The sequence below is a fragment of the Scardinius erythrophthalmus genome (assembly GCF_964197995.2).
Source record: "Scardinius erythrophthalmus genome assembly, chromosome: 12".
Classification (NCBI taxonomy): Eukaryota; Metazoa; Chordata; class Actinopteri; order Cypriniformes; family Leuciscidae; genus Scardinius; species Scardinius erythrophthalmus.
Genome location: NC_138232.1, coordinates 19192510 through 19218397, shown reverse-complemented (window position 1 = coordinate 19218397; position 25888 = coordinate 19192510). Strand labels below are relative to the sequence as shown.

At 40.3% G+C, this 25888-nt stretch overlaps 1 protein-coding gene across 1 annotated transcript; it reads left to right on the top strand.

Annotated features, from left to right (window-relative positions):
* Nucleotides 1–1461: 1461 nt before the first annotated feature.
* On the top strand, nucleotides 1462–10701 carry amotl2a (angiomotin like 2a). The gene is made up of 11 exons (XM_081381123.1): nucleotides 1462–1682; nucleotides 2313–3103; nucleotides 3188–3380; nucleotides 4996–5140; nucleotides 5236–5322; nucleotides 6759–7054; nucleotides 7142–7341; nucleotides 7448–7549; nucleotides 7668–7834; nucleotides 8323–8496; nucleotides 8808–10701. Exons 2-11 carry the CDS (start codon nucleotides 2379–2381, stop codon nucleotides 8876–8878), a joined length of 2160 nt encoding a protein of 719 aa, XP_081237249.1. The 5' UTR covers nucleotides 1462–1682; nucleotides 2313–2378; the 3' UTR covers nucleotides 8879–10701.
* Nucleotides 10702–25888: the final 15187 nt, after the last annotated feature.

The following is a 25888-nucleotide window of genomic DNA, read 5'->3' as shown; positions in this document are numbered from 1 at the left end:
AAAAAACACTTGAATGTGAGCTCTACCTCTATTCAAACTAAATATTGGAAACTTGAAATTTGCAAATTCACAATAACAAACTGACATTTCAATAATAAATGCACAACTGTGTGTCATAGATTTATCCAATTAATTCTTCAAAAGTTGGCAACCTTACATATCTTTCTTTATTAACAGATCTGTCATCTACAGCATTACGGCTGTCTTCTTTATCCCGCTTTTTCATTGCCTGTAAATATCTGTCTGTACACCAAAATAGGAGCTATGATTAATAAATGTGTCAGATGTGTGATAAAACGAGGGTTTGCGTTGTGTGATGGGGTCAGGCGTGTGTGTTTGTGAATAGAGTGTTTGTGCAAAGTGTGTAAGGGAGGTGTAGGGTATACGAGCAGATGGTAGACCTCTCCCCTGTAATGTCTGCTTGAGAGAGAACAATACGTCTCTCTTTCTGAGGCATGATTAAGGGGTGGAAGAGGATTGCTCTCCACGGACAGCTGGTTGGCAGCATGCCTCAAACACACATACGGACACCCCCTCCCCATCATCCACACAGACACACTCAGCAATTAACTGACACGGGCCACGGCTTAAATATTCACCAGCCCAGAGCAAACAAAAGACCTTCAAATCGATTCTCTAATGGCTCATGGTCTATATTTCACTTGTGCATTTGTCTTTTTGATTCTTTCTCCTGCTTAGCACATACACATTACCACAGCACCCACCCCCAAATAAAAAGAAGAAAAAAACACACGCTCATGTATGACTTTCTTTCTTCCATGGAACACAATAGGAGAATGAAAGCCTCGGTCACAATTCACTTTACATTTTTCTTTCTTCTTTTTTTTTGATACAATGCAGGTGAATTGTGACTGAGGCTGTCAGTTCCGACAATTCTGCCTAACATCTTTTGTGTTCCACAGAAGAAAGTCATACAGGTTTGGAACAACATGAGGGTGAGTAAATAATATAGGCTATCCCTTTAATGAACTATATTGTGAATGCAAATCAGTCAAATATTACAATATAGGAAGTGAGTGCCGGTAGAACATCATCTCTATGTCAAAGAAACATCCAAAAAACTATTATAAAACCAATAATTCCCCATGTTTTTGTGTACATTATGCATTTATTGGCTTAATTGAGCGCGCTGAAACTTCACAAGAAAGTGTAGTAAAGCAGAACAACAACGGTTACAGATCTCTGCGACTTTTACTGCATTCCTCTCACCGTTAAAAACAAAAGCGCCTTCCAGAAGCAGGGCAAATGCGCACGGGGCTGAGAGTGAATGCAGTTCCGCTGGTCGCGCGCACTGCCCGCCCCCTTTAGCAGCGCGCTCCCCGCCCCCTGTCAGCAGCGCGCTCCGCTTGGGTCGAGCGGTTCTCCCTGCGCTCCCCGAGAGGGGGCGGGGCGAGCGAAAAGCGGAACTGCTTTTGATCCCCGAGGGACTGCAGCCTTCGCATTCCGCGCATTCCAAAGGCAGTGAACAATCGGAGCTCGGTCATTTATTAGCAGAGCCCCTCCCCTCCTGATCTCAGTCTGCTGGAGGAGCTCTCCAGACGCGCACGCAACTCAAATATACGCATGGAAATAAAAGCCGTACTCAAAGAATTTCCTTAAGGATTATATCGTTAAACAGATATATCGTCCGTATTTTTTATTCGTAATGCTACTGTGAATCGGTGAGTTGTTAAAGAGTTTTAAAGTATCTTGTTGTTTTAAACTGATTTTTATGTCACATGCTTAGTTTCTTGATGCTTTTGATACTGTATGTGAACGATAGGGTTTTCTTTGTAGGCTGTATTTGTTAATCCAACAGGTTTTACATGAATTTGAATATTTTGGTGGAATAAACTACGTAGCATTGTGGCTTAACTAGAAAAGAATGAGGAACTAGCTCTAACATTCATAATATCTTTTTGTTTCCATGCTCACTTTGGCATGTTTAAATGCATTGCTACAGTTGTGGTTGTAAAACAAAGGTGACCCACTGGAAAGGAATTTGTGTCTGTCAGGAAATCATTTTCGCAACTTTGGAAAGTTATTTGATCCTACCCCATTTTTGTTCACTTCTAATTCTTATCAAGATTATAAACTTAAGAAGAAACACAGTGCATGGTGGGTGTTGTAGGATGGTGCCAGTGGTATTTTGGGTAAACGTGGTGTTGCTATGGGTAAAGGCAGTCAGCCTAGAAGCATGAGGAGTGAGGCACCACACTCAGTGTTTGCTGTTGTAGAGTGTTGCCCTATAGATGAGCAATTAAAAGGATTTGAATTTTAAGTCATTTAATTCTCTCTTTTTTTTCCATCAGGTTCACAGTCCAGAAAAGTCTCATAACACACTATCATTTATTGTTGTCTGCAAAACATAGACTGAAATGAGAACAGCAGAGGATTCGTCAGGCACTGTGCTGCACCGACTGATTCAAGAGCAGCTCCGTTATGGGAACCCTACTGACCCTACTCTGTTGGCTATCCAGCAGCAGGCACTGCGTGGAGGCAGCAGTGGAGGAGGTGCAGGAAGCCCTCGTTCATCTCTGGAAAGCCTAACGCAAGAGGAATCACTTTCTCCCCAGTTGTCCACCCGACAGGAGCCCCAGGGCCAAGAGCACCAGGGGGACTACCAGCATTTAGAGAGTCCAGTCTGCCACCTCTATCAGCTCCACACAGAGGAGCTGCCAACTTATGAGGAAGCAAAAGCACACTCACAGTACCTGGCCTACCAGAGAGGTCAGGTAGGGCTTCAGCACTGCAGCCTGGAGAACCCCGGAATGGTTGGTGGAGCCGAGCAGGACGAGGGCATGTGGGACGTGAAGCGGGAGCATGCTCGCTCGCTCAGCGAACGCCTCTTGCAGCTCTCGTTGGAGAGGAACTATGCCCATGACAATATTCCCATGAGCTCATCGCATAGCTACCCTCAGCTCTCCAATAATCACTCTGGTCCTGTTGTGAACGAGAGGTTGATTCATGAGCCAGACCAACGTGGTCCACCCCCGGAGTACCCCTTTATGGTCAGATCCCCTGGATATATGCTTAGTCATTCACAGGAACATGGGCACTATTATAAAGAGCCCCCTCCAGCTTTCCACTCACAGCATCACAGGTACAATCAGCTATTTATATCACTTTATATTACATATAGGTACATTGTGGGTGCACACTAATGGCTTATATTTATTTCTAACAGGTTATTTCCAACCCAATCTCAAGCGCCTCACCACAGCGCCCTGCCCATGTTGACCCCTGCTGGCCAGGATGTCATTGTTGGAGGATACAGCATCCCAGTGAAAAACTGCCAAATAGAGCAGCTTATTAAAGAGAATGAGAGACTGAGGGGAGAAGTTGAGAGCTACAGCGAGAAGGCCGCAAGGCTGCAGAAGGTAAGAGAGGACTCTTTGTTGCTAGTGGCTTTTTAGAAACCTCCTAGAACTGATATTCTTGGTATGGTGCCACATTTTGCCATAGATGCAAAGGAGCCAGCTGTGGCCTTTGATTTCAATCTCTGAAATGACCTACAAAGAGTGTGGAACAAGAAATCATTGTGCCCTGGTGTCTTCTAGCTGCTGCATTCTAAAGAGATTAGCCCTCTTGCAGTGTAGGAATGTGGGGAAAGGGAGAGGATCACTAGAATTTCGATGTAATTTGAAAAGGACTCATTCCTAGTGACTGAGTGAAAATTCCCAGTAACTTAATTAGCATGTGAAACACTGAATTTACCCATGCCTGCAATGCCAAACATTTTTCTGTAATGTGATAATGTCATCACTGAAATACCAGAGTGTCAAGGCAGAACAAGGAGGAAAAAAAAACAAGCTTATCTTGGTGTTTGTTTTGCAAAGGTTTATTGGGCATTGCGTATGCTGTGCAGTGTCATAACATAGATTGAATTTCAGTCCAGATTCATACATAGATAGTGCTTGGAATCAGAACAACTGTATCTTAAAAGAATGCCATCCTAGAACGGTTGATCATAAAGATCAAACCTTCTTCATACAGAGCGATACATTGTAAATCAGAGAACTCTAAAGGGGGGAGGCCTCTCTGGGTTGTTCTGTGGCCCTCTTTGTTGGGATTCCAATGGGATGCCAATTGGAGCAGATGTCTTGGCTCATCTCAGTGTCCGAGAATGAAGAAGGGGCTTTGCGTAGTCCACAGCTGACGGACTGGGCTGCTAAGAGCAACAACCAGACCCCACAGCTGTGGTTTCCATGACTGAATGGCCCCTTTCACTTTCACTCTTTAACAAATCCCCACATGGCACCCAGGGTCCTGCTTGTAAATTTACCAAGTAGTTTTGAAGTATAAAACCTGCAGTTTATAGAAATCAGTGATTTTTCTTATCTGATGTTGTGTAATGACAAGTTAAACCTACATGAACCTTTATTTTGTTGTTTTTTAAATGCGCTCTTTCACAAGCCATTTTCTGCGTCACAAATGCCATACAGGTGCATATAGTGTCAAGTATTGTTCCTGTCTCAGTGAATGGTATGCCTTCAAAACACACATTTCCTTTGTTCCCTGCATTTACCTTTGGCATCCCGCCCTGTAGGGAGATGAATGTGCAGACACCTGGGACTCATAAGTGTTCTTTCTGGAATGTTGATTCAATTCCCAGTCCCTGGAGAGCTCTCTGAGAGTGATTCACTTGTGGGCAAGCACCATGAAGAGCTCAGCCAAGCACATTCTTCCCCTTTTTCCCTTTCTCTTCTTTTTTTGTCTATCTGTCATCATTGCGCTCTGATCCTTGTCTTTTTATATTTAGGTGTAAGAAAGAAAGGTGAAATTCACCCAAAAATAAAAATTGTCATATACTCACCGTCATGTTGTTCCAAACAAGCTATGCTTCATCCCTCCTCTGAACATAAAAGAAGATACTTGGCATAATGTCCAATCTGCTCTTTTCCTTGCAGTGAGAGTAAATGGGGATTAGGAGTTGAGGAATTAATGTGAGTTAATAAATAACAGATATTAAAATGCCTTTATCCTCTCTTTCAGCTCGAACAGGAGATTCAGAGGATATCAGAGGCATATGAGACTCTTATGAAGGGATCTGCGAAGAGAGAAGCCCTTGAGAAAACCATGAGGAACAAGCTTGAGGGTGAGATCAAGCGACTTCATGACTTCAACAGAGATCTCAGGGGTAAGATGTTTCACATAGCTGAGCTAATTGTCTTAAATATGAGCTACATGTTTAGGTATGAGGCGATAAATACTAATTGTTGACTCCCACATTAGACCGCCTGGAAACAGCCAACAAACAGAGAGCAGCCATGGAAGTTGAAGACAAGAGTCGGCATGCCTTCACCAAACTGGTTGAGCAAAGTAAGAATTCCCCTTTGCTCCTCTATAAATTATCCTTCTCCCAAATGTGTAGTCAAGCATGCAAGCAGCCCCAGCTGTTCCCACTGAGTTTTTATGTTTATGCTGTAGGCATAATAATGCATTCCTCTAACAATGCAATGCATGCTTATCATTGATGTGATTTCTGACAAAGCGTTTGGTTTGATATATTGCTTGCTACGCTGAAATTGTCCATAAGCATAGCAAGACTTTTTTTTTTAATCAAATTAAGTGCCAGTAAATAGTTGGTTTGGTACATCCTATAGTCTTCGTCTCAGAAAGTTGTTTTTGAAATTTGACCCAACCATTATTAACACAGTAAGTAAATGTGACCTGGATTCCTGGAATATTTTCAGGTATTTTGGGATATTCCATCCTCCTGGAATGCTTCCCAACAGCCCCCACCATTATTTTAGTCTCTGAGGCCCTAAGCACCCTCTTCTGATGCCCTATGCACTGGCTCTCCATTTTTGGGCATATTAGCGCTAAAGAATTCAGAGCTGTGTTAGGGTAAACTGGATTTGTTTTGCTAATCCTAATAGGGATTGTTGTTCAGCATTTGATTTGAATGATCCCCAAGAGTAGAAGTATAAAGTGATCCTTCATATTTGCATAATAAAATTAGTTTACCCCAAAAAAGAAAATGTTCGTGCAAACAAAAATTCTGAATGTTTCCTTCTGAGCCAACACATAGTTCCATGGAGGCATGTCAAAGCCACGATTTGGCATCTCTGAAGCCTTAAAAAGGTGTAGGTTATTACGCTTTATGACCTTGTGGAACATTTGCTTTACTTGTTTACTGCCTGCCTCAGAGGCATACCAGAGATCCAGTTAGTACAAAGACGTGCCTGTGTGCGTAAGTGGATAAGAGAAAATCTGCATTCCATCCAAAGGCATTTGCTTTGGGTTGTATAATCAGCGTAGAAGCGGAATGGAAGACTAATTGCTGTCTAATTTTTCTATCTCACAAGGCATTCAGAGTGACCCAAAACAAGTGAGCTGGGCTTTAGTATATCCCTTTTCAGTATGCAAAGTCATCTTAAAGGGTTTGAGGAATTCAGCCTCCCAAATGGGAATATAGTGAATCGCTTTTGTAATCTGGGAATTCTAAAGCAAGTCTGCAGTGTAGGTCAAAGGACACGGGGAAACTCGGCCACTCCCCTGCAAACCCAGACAGACGTGTGTAAATCAAGCCTGCCTCTTTTGTTCCAGACTCTTGTGGGAAGCTTATGCCCTGAGAATTGGTTAGAATGAGACTACAGCCCAGGGAATGTTCTCGACACACCCCAGTCTTACAGCATGGTCATTCATTTTGTGGCCTGTGTAACAACTAAGCATGATGACTGAGTAGCACTACTTGTACCCTTACCGTAGTAGTGGTACATAGTTCTCACAATGTCTGTCTTTTCTGTCCATAGATGAGGATCACCTTCGAGAGCGGGAACGTCTGGAAAAAGAGCTGCAGCATCTGCGGGGCTCAGGAGAAGAATGGAAGAGGCGGCGAGAAGCCTTGGAGCAAGCGCTGATCTCCGCTCAGACACGAAATAGGCAGCTGGAAGAAGAGTTACGCAGGAAAAGAGCTTACGTGGAAAAGGTGGAGAGGATGCAGAGTGCCCTGGCGCAATTGCAGGCAGCATGCGAGAAGAGGGAGGCGCTTGAGTTACGACTGAGGACCAGGCTGGAGCAGGAACTGAAGAGCCTGAGAGCACAGCAGGTAAAAAACAGACACTATTTTGTTCACCCAACTGATGTGTGAGAATCAACGTCTTGGGATCGAAAAGTAAAACTTTTTCTCTTTCAGTGGCAGTCTCATGCCCAGCAAACGAGCCCTGGGTCCTACTCGGACCTTAACGTGTCATCTCTACACCAGCAACTGAGGGAGAGGGAGGAGCAGGTTCTGGCCCTGGAAGCTGACATCACTCGCTGGGAGCAAAAGTATCTTGAGGAGAGCACGATGCGTCAGTTCGCCATGGATGCCGCTGCTACTGCTGCAGCTCAGAGGTGAGTCAAAACAAAAACAATAGATAAGCTTTGCGTCAAAGAATTGAAAATAGGAAATAACTTGACATCATTTTTTACTCATGTATAACTGTAATGCTCTTTCCAGGGATACAACAATCATCAACCATTCACCTCGTCATTCACCCAATAGCAGCTTCAATGAGGACCTGCCGTCCCCCAACCACAGGCATCAGGAGATGGAAAACAGGTACGTCCTCTATTATGCTCCTACCTGCAACTGGAAAGTCAGTCTATATTTGTTAGCAAAATTAAATGTTTTTTTTTTCCTTTAGTGTCTATGTGCTTAAAGTACTTTGTTTTCTCAGGATTCGAGCACTTTATGCTCAACTTTTGGAGAAGGATGCTATTATAAAGGTCATGCAGCAGCGGTCACGGCGAGAGCAAGGCCGACTTGAGCCGCAAGGCCTACGACCTGCTCGATCTGTTCCCTCCATCAACACAGTTGCCACACCTAGTACCAGCCGAACCAAAGGTGAGCATAGTTGCCTTAGGCCAGGGGTGTCAAATCTTGTTGCTGGATGGCCGTCTTCCTGCAGAATTTAGCTTCAACCTGACTGTCTGGCCTTTTTAGTAATCTAAAGACCTTGATTAGCTGGGTTGTAGCTAAACTTTTCAGGATGTTGGGCCTCCAGGAGCAGGATTGGACTCCTTCCATAGTCCAACGCTGTGTGCCTGTGACCTATCTGAACCAAAAAAGACAACTGGCAGCTTCTTTACTTAGTGGCTATGTAATGTCGCCAAGGAAGAATGTGCCATCCGAAATAAAATGAGTGCGGCGACTAGCCGGTGTTCCTGAAATAGTTTACATCTCGTGAAACGGAATGCATTTCAGTCTTCCTCTTTTCTAGAATAGATCCTCCAGAATAGTAAAGGGAGTTTGCAGGATGGCAAATGTTTGCGTGGTGATGCATATGTTTGAACCAGTAATTAAACTGCTTCCTTTTCTGTCTGCGATTTCAGGGAAGAGCCTCTCAGATGACCAGACAGCAGCCGCGTCCATGCCTCCATTGCCCCATCAGCTCTCCAAAACTCAGTGTCAAGACCGCAGCACCCAGTGTGAAGGGCCTTCAGACGAGACCAACCCTAAAGCAGACCCTGTTGCAGCTATATCTGCTCCACAGCCTTACATTTCTGGTGTGTAAACTTGTGTGCATAAACCCATCTTCACTCATCTCACTTCTTTATTTGTTTGATAAGATTTGTTGGTTGACACGACAAATCTTTATATGTAGTATCAGGTGCTAAAAACAACACTTAATGGTAGAACTTCTATAATGATGGTGCATACTTGCCCTTTTGAACCAAAGTTGTTAAAGAGTAACCTGAGCACCATGTCAAAGCAACAGTTGGGGAATGAACTCAAACAAAACAGTCCAAGTTTTGTAAAGCTTGTTTGCTCTCCAGGCACTAGCCAACAAAGCTGAAGATCTTGTATTTCATTACAGATTCCACTTCTCTCAACACAACCCAGATCACCAGCGCTGTTGAAAACGACATGGTAGAGATCCTCATCTGAAATCTGAGATGAACAGTGTTCAGCTTGATGCTGCCTTCTGCTCTTACACATTGAATATTCTCCCTGGGTCTCCGTCTGAGGACCAGTCAAGAGAAGAGGACATGTCAAGAGAAGGCGTGCTTGCTTTGCGAAGGAACTCGCCATTGAAGCCGGTCAGTTTTTGTATCAGGAAGTGAGAGGAAAGGATGGTGGGAGTAACCTAAAACTGATCCTTGATGGAGAGCTGAGCTCTCTTGACAATTCCTCCACACGTTAAACGAAAGTTTTCATCTCACCTGGTTACCCAACCTGGACTGTGAGATGTATGGTCTGAATGTGAGGTACTTGGACAGTACATTACAGAGCTCCAAAAAGCTACCACAAGACTTATAAACACATTGTATATGTTGATGTTCTTTTGTATTTATGATTATTGCTGCTGACTGTGTTTGAAGAGTGTTGTCAGAATGGAGTAATAGGAAGAAATATCCCACTGTTGTGAAACTTTTGTTTGTTTTTTTACTTTCCTCAAAGGAACAACCAAGGGCAGTGTTCTTTCTCTTTTTTTTTTTTTTTTTGAAACCAGCTAAGTATACCAACCCATGTAAGACTATATCCCACATTCCTAGATAAAATGCACAGACGAATATATCTCTAACTTTATATACTCCATGTATAGTAGATGTACCATCGCAACTGCTTTGTCCTGAAATATCAAGAAAAGAATAGTTTGGATTGTAGGAGGCCAAATGCAGTTTGAACTGGGAGGCCTAGGATTAGACAATTTACAGGAATAGTTGGGTAATACCTTCACTAGCACTCCCTTTGACTAAATTATCCTTACAGTTGGCGTTCTTACTATAACTGACTGACAGCGGGCGCTTCTCACTTCCTGATTTAAGTGGCGGAATGGGAAGCCTCCTTTTGGGAACAGTGGAAGGGTACATACTCTTTTAGTGACACTTAGGGTAAGTGTTACTTAGGAGGGACAGGAGCTGATGTTTCAGATGCCATATTATTATTATTATTTTGCACCCAGAACTGCAACCACCACACTTGCCACTCCCTCGCAGACACGCTGGAGCTGATCTTCCCACATTCCTCCGTGGTGGAATGCCCCTGCTCAGAGGGAAAAGGCTATCTCCAGTCTGACCCTTGGCCTTGCTCAGAACGGTTGCCATTTAGACTACCATCCTCTTTTTGGATCTGTTTATTTTCGTAGTGCTGCAGTAGCTGGTTCTACTGTAAGCATTTAAATACTAGTTTTGATGTGACTCAAAGGTTCTCTAATGTAGTGACTGTGACTAGCCTTGATTTGAGATGGAGACATTTCTGTCTGTCTGAAACATTTGTTCTCAACCAAGACTACACTTGCATTGGTTTATGGTGGGATAATGGTATAAACAGTTAAAACTAACGAAAACGAACAGTCTTATCTATGTGGGTAATGTGTTAATTTAACCTTTCCTCACTTTTATTAAATGCTTATTTTCCTATTGTCTCAGATGCAAAGCACCTGCTGGCCAATGCTTTGTATTGGGAGTCATGCTTGTTTTGTTCACTACTTGGACTGTTTACAGAAAGGGCGGTTTTGAAATGAGAGAATTTAATATATTTTGTATATTATTTTACTATTTGGTATTTAGTAATGTGATCATGCCAAAGATTTGCATTACAATTAAGTTATATAATAAAACTGAGCATTAGCAACGTGAAATGTAGATACGCAGTTCAAACTGGTTGACCCATATTTGGATGTTGCTGTGAACTTCAAGAATGGGGAATTGTTTTGTGTGTCATTAACATTTCAGCTATTTGAATAAAACTTTAATATATATCTTTACAAAGACTGTGTCTGCTGGTTTTTGTCTTGGCTAAGGCCAATGCATTCAGGGGGGAGGTGTGTGTGGTGTCTCGTCCTGAGATGTTTCACAAGTGCAAGTCTGTGCAAACTGCTCTTATCTGTGTCCCTGCTTTGGCATGAATGGCATCTTTCTCTCAGAGCAGAAGGGAGCCTTCTTCACAACAGCAAAACAATTCTGCCACCTGCTTCACTGTTGGCAAGCAGTCTTCATGAAGAGAGGCCGCATTCCAGCTCTGCACTCAAAGCCACAAAAAGATTATTACTCTCATCAACTGCACAAATAATTTGCAATTGCAGACCAAATCACTATAACTGCACAACGGCAGATCAATGATTAACCAAAAGCAGAGAATATTTGTATTGTTTTCGTGGTTTTGTGAATTAAGACATCCTCAGAACAAACTTCATGACCATTAAAAAGTATGCTCTATAGCAGTTTCCCAACTTACAGTGCATTATTTTGGATGTCTCCCTTATCTGACCCATATATTTCTTCCTTCTAATGAGCTGGGGCCTCATGTATCAATCTTGCGTACGCACAAAAACTTTGCGTACGGCAGCTTTCACGCTCACGGTCGTATGTACTAACAGTGAAATTAACGCGAGAATGTGCGTTCCTCCACGCCAATTTCATGTCTGGCGTACGTATATTTCTCACTGTTTTTGTCCGTTGGCGACTCTTACAGGCAATGAAGTGAAGTTGCAAACATTACACAACGAATTGTTCTACAAGTCTATCGCACCACCACCTGTGGGAAACATTGCTATTAATTTGCAATTTATAAAATAAATGACATATATTGTCACACGAGCCTTATGAAAATATTCTATCAATTATGCAATTAAGTAAGAACATATAAAAGCATATTATGCAAAATGATACAGCCCTTATTCTATGGCAGCTTTGGTTTTAATGTCCACCTTTATATCAGACCATTTCTTTTTAAGGTAATTTAGAGTAGACTGTGTACAGTTGAGACACCTTAAATAACTTGCTTAAATAACAAGTTGTATTTTTGCTGTGCACGTGCGTATTAGTGTCCTCTTTGATCGTGGGAAATTTGAACAACGGACACATCTCCGATCCGAAGAAATCGGAAAACTTTTTTTTTCTAAGATATGATGTTCACTTCACCATGCACTCTCCACAATGACTAGCTTATTATCCTTATGTGACTGTTAAACGTAACTGGTATCACCACAAACGTTATTCTGTCGCCTAAAAACGGGCATATTTCATGGTATTGTGTCATGCAAGGTAATTGCAAAATCTAGAGAAATGTGCGAGGTGGCCAGCGGGGTATAGTTGAGACACACATGTACCAACTGTACCCCCGATAGAGTTCTATTAGGAAACACACTGTTTAGTTGTTCAGCCAGCAATCATGTAGCCAGTATAGGACGCAAATGAAAATACAATTTGATATGTGTGATTCTACATATCTTGTTCCTGCTTTATACATTTTAACCAGTGCTAATTTAAATAAAATGAATGCATATAAATGGATGAATAAACAAAAATGTTGCCCAGTTGTTATTTTCTTTTCTATTTGTCTTTATTTTTTATATTTACATTTACCATGAATGGTTAGTTACCTTCACGACATTAGAAATGGGTCTCTCAACTGTACCATGCACTGTCTCAAGTGTACTACATGGGTACAGTTGAGACAAAGTTGAGACAAAAAGCACCTTATATTTAAAATAAAAACTACTTGTGGGTATTATTGATTGATAACATCTTAGTCTACAAGCTAATGTAATCATGTGGCATGTCATGTGGAAATTCACTTCTTTTCAATGTCTATTTTTGTGTGAAAAATCAAAACGCAAAAAGTGTCTCAACTGTACTCAGTCTACTCTACAGTACGACGATCCCACCGCATTGACGGCATCAGCCAAACTCTCCCACTCATATTTTTTTCCTTTTGTTATTAATTCCGGAGGACAAAGTTCCAAACTTTTCCAATTTTTTTTTTTCGTTTCTACCTCCGATAGTAGCACTTCCAATTCACTTTCTGTAAAGTTTCATTTCTTGCCGTCATTTTCTTACTGTTTTCTTTTGCCAAAGTGGACTCATTACCATATTTAAATTGGTTTAATTAAGGGAGGAGACTGGGTGGGGCGTTGTGCTCGTGCATGTGCGCTCAAATTTACGTTAATTGGGATGTACAAAGAGAATATGCGTGGGATCCTTCGTACGCAGAGATTCATACATCTGGATTTTTTTGTGCGTACGCACATTTACAGCTTTGTCCTTACGCAATGTTTTAGTATGAATTCAACGCAAGTCTTTGTACATGAGGCCCCTGATGACCTGAATCAGGTATGTTTGATAAGGAATAGTTTGAAAATCTGTAGGTCAGTAGTCAGGGCACTGTAGTCTGCCATTTTAAGGGCTGTCAATCGCGAAATCCTACCAGTGCACTGAAATGTTCGCTCCCTAAAAAGTTCCATAATGCACCGTGAAAACCAGGGAGCAGATGCTCACTATGTTCCCTTAACGGAAGTTCTGAAGCGTGCAACATAAATCACTACACATAATGACACACGATAGATGTTTTTTTTAAATGCAAACCATTATTTAATTATATTTCAGTATAAACATACAACGCTAGAGTGGTAATGAACATAATATAGCTAACATTATTAATTTATTCACGCTGCACATATAAGTAACAAGCAAAGTATTTATTATAATGTAATTTAAATAACTTTAAAAAATAAAGTCAGAAAGATATCAGTTCAGCTGTTGTTCATAAATACCAGTAGTGATGTTGTACAATGAGGACGTTGTCATGTCGTCGAGTCATTAGTGTCTCTGTGTGTAGTGAACCAGTATCCTTACTGTCCTTACCAGTTCCCAAATTCATGCACGCGATATAGCTGAGTGAGACACAGCCGGTGTGCCTCCAGGAACAGGGTTGAGAAACACTGCTCTATAGGAGTGCTTCTCAATAGTGTGAACCCCACCACCACTGCAAATTGTGTATGTCTCCCTCATCCAACACACCTGATTCAACTCACCAGCTCATTAGTAGAGAATGGGCTGAATCCGAAATCGCCCCCTATACCCTCAAATAGAGTAGTGTTTGAGGGGACAGCCATTGGTGTGCAGTGGTGTCCGAAACCATAGAGTGCACTAATTCTATCCCACATTGCACCGCAAAAAAGAGTGTACAACCGATTTACGCTCTCAACCGCTGTCCGAATTGCTCACTCATTTTCATTCACTCCTTCAAATGAATTGTATCAATGGACTAACGTAGGGAATAGTGATTGAGGGTTTAGGTTTGATTTCAAATTCAGCCCAAGACTTGAATTGGATTTGTATGAGAAGGGAGACATACAAAATGTGCAGTGGTGGGGGGGACCTCACGACAGGTTTGAGGAGCACTGCTCTATAGAATAAACGCTTGTGGTATGATTTAAATCTGGATGTGTACAGCTGCCATATTGTCATGTGGCTTACAGCTGCGTTGCTTCACTGCCATTCACAACTCCTCTCCTGTGGTCTGTTATAAGCACTTCAGAATCTGGAAGTAGAAGGTCATATTGGTTATTTTTGCATACTGTTTTATGAATACTATGAATTCAGACATTCTACTCTTTTCATGTACTGTTTTTCGCCTAATGAAATAGGGAAATAGGCATGTTTGGAGGCAGGGTAGAACGTTCAAATGCCTTAGGCAAATTAGACCTAACCAGACAAGGGTCTCAACAGTTTGGAATGCTTTGCAAGCCAAATTGATTTAAAACTTTATAGCTCAACATTGAGAGGAATTTGCCCTCTGAGTAAAACATGTTAAAGCATTCCATTCCAAATGGGGAAGAAGAGAAATGTCTGACATGTTAGGTAAGAAGGGGAATTAAAATGCTTCAGATTTCAGTTTAGGTCCAATCTTGATCAAACTCACCTGCCTGTACCTTTCTAGAGCTGTGTTTAAAATTGACCAATTTCAAGTGAGCGAATTCGGACACTTAGTGCGCCGGAAGGGCTGTCGCTTTTGCATAGTTTGCGCTTGCTGTTTAATAATCATTTGAAACCTTACAAACTGGCAGCTCCAGTAGTGATGAAAAGATTTATCTTGAATTATGTCATGGAAACTAGCATGTATAAACCTTAATTAAACTATTTAATAATTCATTAAAAAGAAGTTTATACTTGTATGATATTACTCTGTACCCACAATGGCCAAGCGGTTCAGAAAATGGATGGATGGATAATTCACCTGCGGGCACCATCTGACTAGACGTGGGAATTCATTCGGCGCGCGACTCTCAGAGTGCATTATGGGTTTTCTCTAGCAGTTGAGTGAACATCAGTTGTACACTCAATAATGTGGTGCATTATGGGATTGAATAAGTGTACTCGATAATGTCCACTATGGTTTCGGACACCACTACAAATGACTGTCCCCTCAAATAGTGCCCTGTTTAAGGGTATAAGGAGCGATTTCGGACACAGCCTAGTAATCCCGAAGACCTTGATTAGCTTGGTTGGAGCTAAACTCTGCAAGACCTCCTTGAGAGCCAGAGTTGTGAAGCTCTGCATTATTTGAGATCTGAGATTTGAGGAACACTGCTCTAGAAGAGACAAGATATTACTTGGGTCTTTAAAAAAAAAAAGAAAAAAAAAATCTTATAGACAGGAATCTTACGAGGAAGTCTCACTTTTCACATTTAATCTGATTGCTGTATAGGAGAAACAACCAGAGGGAATTTGTATAAGGTGAAAACCAATATAAAAAATGCCTGGTAGAATTTCACCTTTCCTCCCTGCTCTGTCAGCAACATTAATCTCTTAAGAACTTTGACTCCCAAGTTCTGTTCATCAGATGCATTTTTTAAATAGTTTTCTGAAGAATGCAGACAAATGATTCACTGTGTAAAAGCAGCCCTTTTGGTGTTCCAGCCTGCCAACTCAATACATTCATGTTTCAAGATTAACTGTATTATTCATTAATATCATGATCTTCGCTCACACCCTGACCAAAATGATTATTTTTACCTATTAAAAGCTGTGAGCCACCTAACTGTGTTAAATAAGTCCCCTGAGAAGAGGACTGTGTGCTCTTCAGTGGGTTTCTGTTTTCAGGATAAATATTTTGCCTCACATGCCTCCCTCAGTAGGTGTGAGCTGGCATTCCATAAATGCTTTGCGAGATACCTGGCTGATGGGTTTACTTGTGACGGATCAGTGTGACTTTTCTCAGCTGAAGAAGTACAGACGCAAGGAATGCTCCCACTGGAATGTCCCTCTCATCAGGGGGCTCCAGTACACTTCAAGGTCAACCAATGGCCTGTTAGCAGTCACCTCCTTCCACCACCAGAGACATCACTGTCCAAGTGCAACAGTGGGTTGCTGGGCTTATAAATCAACTGGATACCACTGTGCCTTCATGTAATGTGAAGCATTTCTTGTCTCACTCGTACATTCTTCTTCATTTCTGGTGTTCTGTCTAGGTGAGAGGTCAGATTGGTGGACTAAGAGCTTCAACATCTGTTAGTGTGCATACTAGGATCACACATTGCTCCATAGGGAATGTCATTCTTGGCACTCTGCTAGTATTAGCAGGCTTCCCAAGCTCCCCAAAATTCAGCAGAATCACCCGGGACTGAGTTCATTCCAGAAACATCTGCAATTTAACATCGTAAAGCTTTCTTTTTTAGAACAGGCCTGGTTGAAGGCATCAGTGGTTTCTTTAGATGAACATGTAGTGTTTCTGGTGTTCAGGGTTTGTTATGGTGTATTATATCAGTCAAAACTTAAAAGGACAGTTCACTCAAAAAATTTAAATTCTGTCATTCATTCACCTAGCCTGGAAATCCAGACCTAAATCTAAAAGATTAATGGTCTGGCATCGTCTAATGAAAATCGGCCAGCTCGAGGGGCGGCACCAAGCATGCATTTGAAAATCTCACTGCATGCAATTGGATAACACTACGACCAATCACAACAATAAACCCCATACGCTTAGCTACCAGCGGAGCTAACTGGTAGATTATACTCTTACCGTATCCGGTCGGCAAAACAGCAAAAACGTCCTTCTGGCAAAGGAACGATTCGAGTGGCGTCTTCTGTTGCTGTTTTAGATAAAAAGCCAGGTCTAACTCGTTCATTGTAGCGGCCAAAGCCGTTTCAAACAACTGGTATTCATCCATAGCCAATTAGCCATCTTGCAATGTTTATTAATGACTTCAATGCTGTCGTCATCTGTTTAGCTCGCGTCCGGCCCGCCTATATCAGATAAACCGATGTGATTGGTGCAGCTCAGATCGAGGGGCATATTTAATGAGCATGTATTACTCGACATCAGAGTAACTCGCTGAGCAAATTCAACTTGTGCTCTCGCGAGAACTCTGGATTACCAGGGTATCATTCACCCTCATGTCTTTCTAAAACTGTATGTCTTTTTTTCTTCTGTGGAACATAAAAGCAGATATTTTGAGAAATGTGCATACTTCTCGAATATGCCTAATACTTCTATACAATACATACATTATGCACCAGAGAAACACGTGAGCAGACATCTTTAGAATTTTGTCTTTAACCTTCCATTTTTGCGGTAGCTTGTATATTTCTATGGCATCGCTGTCGAATTAGCTGGTGAAGTGGATTTTTGTTACACTGTAAAAAAATTCTAACCCTCCCAAATCAAAAATTTCAAGTGACCAATAACATTTAAATTTTTCAATTGGCCCAAGTGAAATTCTGTAAATTATAAAATTAAATTTACAGATTTTCACTTGGGCCAATTGAAATTTACAGAATTTCACTTGGGCCAATTGAAAAATTTAGATGTTATCGGTCACTTGAAATTTTTGATTTGGGAGGGTTAGAAATTTTTTACAGTGTACTATTGTAGAATAAACGAAAGTTGTCATGAGCATTGTAATATTTGAAGCGGAGGTCATAACAAATGTCAGTAGACCGGGAAGATTTTAAAACGAGCAGTTCATTCATAAATCCGTAAGATCTTACCTTCATGCTGTGGAATACAAACCGTAAGACAGAACACAACAAGCGCAGCGCTGAAAAGGGGCGGGACTAAGGTCTATAGTAGGCGAAAAACAGTATGTGAATTGAGTAGTGTGTCTGAATTATTAGTATTCATAAAACAGTATGGGTGAAAAGTACCAGAATAACCTACAAGATTCTGAAGTGCGCATCCGATGGAGACTTTACTATCCCATTATGCCATGGGGAGGATTTGTGAATGGCAGTGAAGCGACACAACTGATGCCGTAGGTTACATGACAGTGACAACATGGCTGATGTAATTTGACAGAATTTCATTCATACTACATTCATACTATATAGAACATACTTTCGTGAAGTAAGTTGTAACCAAATGTAGTACCTACTATACAGTATGCAATTTTGGGGAGCAGCAACAGTGTTTTTTGGCCCACACAATGGCAGTCAAATGGCTCCAAAGTTGTGTTGTTTTCTAAATATCTACTTTTCTGTCCCGCAGAAGAAAGAAATGCATACAGGTCTCCACTTCTCATGGTTAAGTAAGATAGCCATCATGCAAATGGTTTACAATAGTGTTCAGAAATGTTTTTCCAGTGATGCCCACACTGATTCAGCAAATGGAAAGCACATTTTCTATTATTGGCCTTTACACATGTTCCAAAGATCTTAGTAACATGTTCTTGGTCAAGGACCTTAGTAACACAAATAATTCAATAAATCAAAATGTTGTGTTTTACACCAGTTTCCAAGGAGATGCACAAAGATTCCAAAACCTCCAAGAGTGTGGATGGAGTGAATTTCCCTCACCGAATCTTTCCCCTTTTCCTTTCCAAAAAAGGTTATGGCTGTCTAATTTTAAGTTTGCTTTATGGTGGAAAATACATTCTTTTTTTGCCTTATACCTTTGGCAACTGTTTGAAGCCCATCTGTATTGACTCTTAAATAAACCCACAGGCACTAAAACGTAAAACAATTACAATTATATAATCGAAACTAAGAGAGTGTAAAAAACAAAAAGCCTTGAAACCAATTAGCCTCTTCAGACTAACCTGACAGCACAAATGGGCTCCACAAATGGAGGGTGTGGAACTTGTGAGTCAGGATAATCTTTTCAGGCAGATGGACCTCTACTATCTGAAAAGTGAGTGCTGAAGGTGGAGTAACAGGAAGTGCCGAAAGTATCATCTTCCTGTTCTAGAGATCTGAATCTGACACCCAACTGTTTTGAGCTGGATTATTATTATGTTTTATGCAATAATCAGTTCAGATCTTATGAGTCACGGTGAGGTGTATTAAGGTGAGGTGAGTCTCTGTGCAGTCAGTTGTGCTTAAAAAATGTTCATCAGGTTTAACAGACGTAAATGAAATTACTCATTAGTCAAATTAGGAAACTTTTAACAATGTCATATCGATAGTCAAATAGCTGAGTTTAATTTGGAGATGCATATTCCGATCACAGTGTCATGTACGCCACGCCTCAATTCTTGTGTTTAAAAGCATTCTGTGACTGTGGTGGAAATTTTTAACATTTTTGAAATAAAATGGAAGACTCAAGTCCTTTGTCTTGTGAAGGCTAATTTCACAGTCTTTCATGTATCATAAATACTCATCAATAAGAATATTTTTACACTTTTCATAAACTGATAAAATTACAGCTTAATTGCATGGCGCACAATATTTTGCTCATTACTCAAATTACATTTACTTTGATTTTGTCTGTTTTTTTCACTCAAGTATTTATTTAGTTAGTTAGATTAGTTAGATCTATCTATCTATCTGGGTCATTCCAGAATTGGAGGACATTTCATGTCCCACCTATGAAATTTCAAATAATCTATGTATAATATACAAAAAAATGAGTCACTGTGTAAAAAACACTTGTCCTGAAACTAAATATATATAGACTTGAAGATTTTTTTTTCTTAAATATTAATGAAAATAAAAAAAAGTCTATAGTACCCACTTAAATGCCATTTTTCTCTTGTCCCACCTTCTAGATGACCAAATTGAATGTTAAATATAACTGTTAAAATACATTTTAAATATCCCTTTTTTTGCATGATTTTGTTTATATATGCCTCTTTTAATTGTTAAAGCATTTTTTTAATTGATATAAATATTTTAAATAATAGAAATGTTGCAATAAAGTTATGTCCCCAACATCGTGCAACCCTGTTACCGAAATATTTAGACTGGCAGAAGAAGAAGAAAAAAAACAGTGAGTGACATGATACACAGGAAATAACATCACTAAGCAGTTTGCCACCAGAATGGGTAGAACAAAGGTATATTCTCTCTTTGATTTTTCATGTTATTATACAATTTTTAGCCTTGATTGAATGTGTCACTCTAACAAATGCAACCCTGTTACACTTATTATCAGAATAAGACAAATTAATTTGAAGGTTTTCTTCTTCTTTTTTACATAAGTAAGTTTGTCCTAAAGACAACAGTTAGAGCTAGCTAAAGAGCAAGTTTCTATTCATGAGAAAAAGCTAACATTAGCATTAATTTGCAACCCTGTTACTCACAACCCTGTTACCATAATTAGAGTAACAGGGTTGAATCTCCTTCAGTCCACTCATAAGGGACAATCTATTCATGTGACCGGTCTTCATTTAATTTACAAACTAAATATTTAGCATCTTAATTAATAAAAATCAATATTAGAAGAATAAATTAATGAAATTTTAAAAGAATAATTCCAGAATACAAAATAATGAAAGAAATATAACAAATGATAATAACAAAAGGAGAGAATTTGAGTGAAATATTAACAAATATAACACCCATTACATTAAGCTAAATAATTAATATAATTTTGATTATAATTTAGCATACATTTCATGTTATTAATGTATTACCCTGTAACTTTTCGCAACCCTGTTACTTAAATTTCAACCCTGTTACCGTATAATTTTTATTAAAATAATAATAAATTACCTTTTTTAGCTCACAGGGGCTTGAGCTATTGTCATTACCGTAGTTTGAAGGATTATATGCATTATGCATTTTAGCAAATACTTGAAAATATATGCTGAAATCAGTCAAATAAAACATGTCAAAAGTAAAAAATTTGGCAAAGATGGAACTCAAAAGTTACTGAAATGAATTTAAATCAATTTAAATCAAGTGATATCTAAAATTAAATATTTATATAGAGTGATTGTGACTTTCTATACCTAATGGCAGGAAATTATATTTAAAAAAATCAATAAATATACTTTTTTCGGGTTCCTGAGTATTGGTAACAGGGTTGCATCCAGCACCAAAAAAAAAAAAAAAAAAAAGTACTATAAAAAGTGTGCCTTTGATACCTGAGCTGGACGAATCAAATTATTTAATGGTATATTGCCTGTTTTTATGAAATACATAATAAAAAATAGTAAAATAAAGGGCCAATTTTTCAAAATTATGGATGCCTAAATGTCCTCCAATTCTGGAATGACCCATCTATCTATCTATCTATCTATCTATCTATCTATCTATCTATCTATCTATCTATCTATCTATCTATCTATCTATCTATCTATCTATCTATCTATCTATCTATCTATCTATCTATCTATCTATTTTATTAGTTTATTATGACCGCCGCTAGCGTAGCTAGCGAAAGCGGTCATATAGGGATTGTCAAAGTTTTTTTTTTTTTTTTTTCGTCACCTTACTGAATTTTTCGTCAACGATACCAGGGACACCGAAGCACCGGGGAACATGAAATTTGGTGGGCATGTAGCCCCACTAGACTTCTAAGGAAAAATTTCGTTTGGTCCCCGGGGGCCACTCCCCCCCCGCGCTGGGCCCCCCCAAACCCAAAAAAATGCAGTTTTTCCTAAATAACTACCTGAACCGTGGCACCGAGGATGAAAAAATTTTTATGGCATGTTGGTCTACTAGACTTTTACGGAAAAATTTCGTTTGGTCCCCGGGGGCCACTTCCCCCCCCGCGCTGGGGCTCCCGTAAATTTTTCGTCAACGATACCAGGGACACCGAAGCACCGGGGAACATGAAATTTGGTGGGCATGTAGCCCCACTAGACTTCTACGGAAAAATTTCGTTTGGTCCCCCCCCGCGCTGGGCCCCCCCAAACCCAAAAAAATTCAGTTTTTCCTAAATAACTACCTGAACCGTGGCACCGAGGATGAAGAAATTTTTATGGTATGTTGGTCTACTAGACTTTTACGGAAAAATTTCGTTTGGTCCCCGGGGGCCACTCCCCCCCCCCCACGCTGGGGCCCCCGTAAATTTTTCGTCAACGATGCCAGGGACACCGAAGCACCAGGGAACATGAAATTTGGTGGGCATGTAGTCCCAGTAGACTTCTAAGGAAAAATTTCGTTTGGTCCCCGGGGGCCACTCCCCCCCCGCGCTGGGCCCCCCCCAAACCCCAAAAAATGAATTTTTTCCTAAATAACTACCTGAACCGTGGCACCGAGGATGAAGACATTTTTATGGTATGTTGGTCTACTAGACTTTTACGGAAAAATTTCGTTTGGTCACCGGGGGCCACTCCCCCCCCCCCCCGCGCTGGGGCCCCCGTCAATTTTTCGTCAACGATACCAGGGACACCGAAACACCGGGGAACATGAAATTTGGTGGGCATGTAGCCCCACAAGACTTCTACGGAAAAATTTCGTTTGGTCCCCGGGGGCCACTCCCCCCCCGCGCTGGGCCCCCCCAAACCCCAAAAAATGCAGTTTTTCCTAAATAACTACCTGAACCGTGGCACCGAGGATGAAGAAATTTTTATGGTATGTTGGTCTACTAGACTTTTACGGAAAACTTTCGTTTGGTCCCCGGGGGCCACTTCCCCCCCCTGCGCCGGGGGCCCCATAAATTTTTCGTCAACGATACCAGGGACACCGAAACACCGGGGAACATGAAATTTGGTGGGCATGTAGCCCCACTAGACTTCTACGGAAAAATTTCGTTTGGTCCCCGGGGGCCGCTCCCCCCCCCCCCCGCTGGGCCCCCCCAAACCCAAAAAAATGCAGTTTTTCCTAAATAACTACCTGAACCGTGGCACCGAGGATGAAGAAATTTTTATGGTATGTTGCTCTTAAGGGCCCACATCAACCTAGCCCATAATCACTCATTTGTGGTTTGCGCCCCTCCCATAAAAAATGAAAATGCAATATTATTCTGCTTTAATCGCCCCTATCTTCAGTGGAGATGTTCAGAACTGCACCATATTTCATGTGTATGATTAACTTGACATCCTCTGGGGGTATCCTCTGCTAAGTTTTGTAGAATTTCATCCATGGGGGGGTATAAAATAAATTCATTTATGTGCACATTTAGTGACTGTACACTCATCGGCCTGTAGATGGTGCTGTTGAGCGAAGGGTTGCTGGTTTAGGATGATACTGTCACACACACACATGCAGGAATACAAACAAACGCAAGCATGCACACACACTGACATCCACACGCACAGACACACACCCATACACACACATACAAATCCACATGCACAGACACACACACACAAACACACACGCGCACACATGTACGCACACATACATACACGCACAGACACACACACACACACACACACACACACACAGACACACACATACACACACACATACACACACACACACACACACACACACACACACACACACACACACACACACACACACACACACACACACACACACACACACACACACACACAGACAGACATGCACATACTATTACTTTTTTTAGTTATATACATAAACACGCAATACAGCCAAATTACTCCACGTCATTTATTTTTGTGGAAAGCCAGTGCAGGCCTGAGCGGTGGTCATATTTTGTATCGCAATGCGGTACATCTAGTTTATCATTTATTAAAGCAATGTTGTTTGGTGTGTATGATTCCATATCTGAAGGTCAGTTATATTTTTGAAAAATCAATATTACAGTTTTTTACAATCACTTTGCTACTATTTTCAGAACCTTGATCTCATTTTTCAAAACTCTAGACACAAAACTCAAAACGGTTATCACTTGTAACACAGGCTGTCTAATGTTCAAAACACTGCATTGTGCATTCACATCTTTAAGGAAATCTTGCACTTGCACAATCATTGGTTCAAAAAACAAATTTACTGTGAAATACCATTGAAACATAACTATAGATCACACACACACAAGCAACCGATAGTTTCACTGTGTCATTGTTCGTACAATCATTAAATATTGTAGAACAAAATAGGTGAAACAGGTTTCATTATGGTACTACATGTACAGTAAATACATCTCTGTAAAAGCACTGCAGTAATAGAGAGAATACGACAGACAGTGGAATCATTGAACAAAGTTTGTAATATATTGATGCAAAACACTACAGTACAATCACAACATAGGGTTATTTGAATCAAAGCAAAAATAATTAGCTATGAAATAGAAAAGAAAAGACAGTACTGTAAAACATCAAATGCAGTGTTCCTCAACTTGCTTGCTTGTACTGTAAGAAACAAAAGAGTGATTATCTATACAGTGCAGTGCTGTCAATACTGTAAATAGTCTGAAAAGGTGGTACAGTATTTGGGACCATAGACTGATGAAGCATTATGATACAAATATTACAGTAGGCTACATCCATGGATATTGTAGTCTAATTGGTTCATGCTCAATTAGCGTGGAGCAAGGACCAATTAGACTACAATATCCATGGATCGTTATCTTGAAACTTTCATGATTTACTGTAAACATGGAAGATTGTTGGTCTGTTTCCATACAACTATGCATTAAGAGTAATGCAACAGTAACTTATCATTTTGAGCAGTTGTATCAATTGATAGTTAGATCATTGTAAGGAAATGAATAGACACTCTTTTGAAATGTAATGTGTGAATTGCCTTTTGAAATAGTAGTACTTTGATGTTAAGTTGTGTCATATTGAACAGGTGATTTTTTTTGAATGAACAAATGATCTAAGTTTTATGTGTATTGTATCCAAGCAATTGAGAAAAGGGTTAGAGTTTTGAAAAATGTGCATTTTGATCATTGGTTGTGAGTTTTGTGTCTAGAGTTGTGAAAAATGACATCAAGGTTCTGAAAATAGTAGCAAAGTGATTGTAAAAAACTGTAATCATTATCATGACACAATAAATACTGGAATGGTTCATTTCTTTCACCTTTTATTCAGGTTATTGATGTTTTAAACTATTTTATGTATTATCTTTATAGTTAAAAACAAACATCTGGCTTTGGGCAAGGGTAAAATAATCAAATGTATACATAGACATAGCTAAATGATGATAAAAGAATGGCATATCCAGTCTGTATTTTTATATGTATTATTAAACAGTTTGGTTGATAAAGACAAAACACTCATAATGCAATTTTCAGTGTACAGAAAGCTTCCTTTCCAGATCACTGACCTTATGTAAGCTGGAAGTCTAGATGAGCCTAAATCTCACCGTGACTCTTTTCTAAAGATAGCCTAATTATGATCTGTTATTGTGCCTCTAGTCTAGAGAACATCCATCGACTTACATCAAGAGTTCCACAGGAAGGTCAGACATGCCTGACGGATGCCAGACTGATGAAGTGTTCAAATTACCTGGCAAAAGGCTCAGAGATTCCAAGTTGCAGCATTGCAAATATGAATTAGTCATTGCAAAGCGTCTGTCACCTGTATTATTTTTCATGCTGTGTGTTATGAAATGGCTGGTAAAATAGCAATCGGTTTTCAGATGTTTTCATGTTTGTGAGGAAACTCTTCTGAATTCCATGCTTTCATTGAAACATGTGCAGATACAGTTTGTTTTACCCCCATGTTTTCCCAGTAACAGCATACCATGTTAACCCAGATAAGGTCCTTGCACTGCAATGTAATGCATGCTGGAATGTTCACTATGCTGTTTCACAAGAGCTCAATCCCGGTCACACACCGACAGGTGAGGATGGACAGTGTCCACATGCTCTCGCCTCATGTTTGAGTGTGGAATAGAGAGAATGTGGATAAAAATGGCTTTTTATAAGTGCCCTCTCATCTCAACCTTTGTGGGAGCCTACATTAAAGTGCATGTTGGCAAGCGTTTTTATGAGTCTTGTTACCAGTTCATGAACAGAAGAATCCAAGCACTCTGTTTTGGGGCCTGTCAAATGTGAATTGCTAGATATTATTCTCCACACAATTTAGGCAATGTCTATGTTCATTTTCATATTATCATCTACATTTTTTAC

Excerpts from the sequence above, each read along its gene's own strand:
- amotl2a (XM_081381123.1), top strand. The coding sequence starts at position 2,379 with ATGAGAACAGCAGAGGATTCGTCAGGCACTGTGCTGCACCGACTGATT. Across the intron at positions 5,323-6,758 it reads CACCAAACTGGTTGAGCAAA|ATGAGGATCACCTTCGAGAG; the intron begins GTAAGAATTCCC and ends TTCTGTCCATAG. Across the intron at positions 7,055-7,141 it reads AGAGCCTGAGAGCACAGCAG|TGGCAGTCTCATGCCCAGCA; the intron begins GTAAAAAACAGA and ends TTTCTCTTTCAG.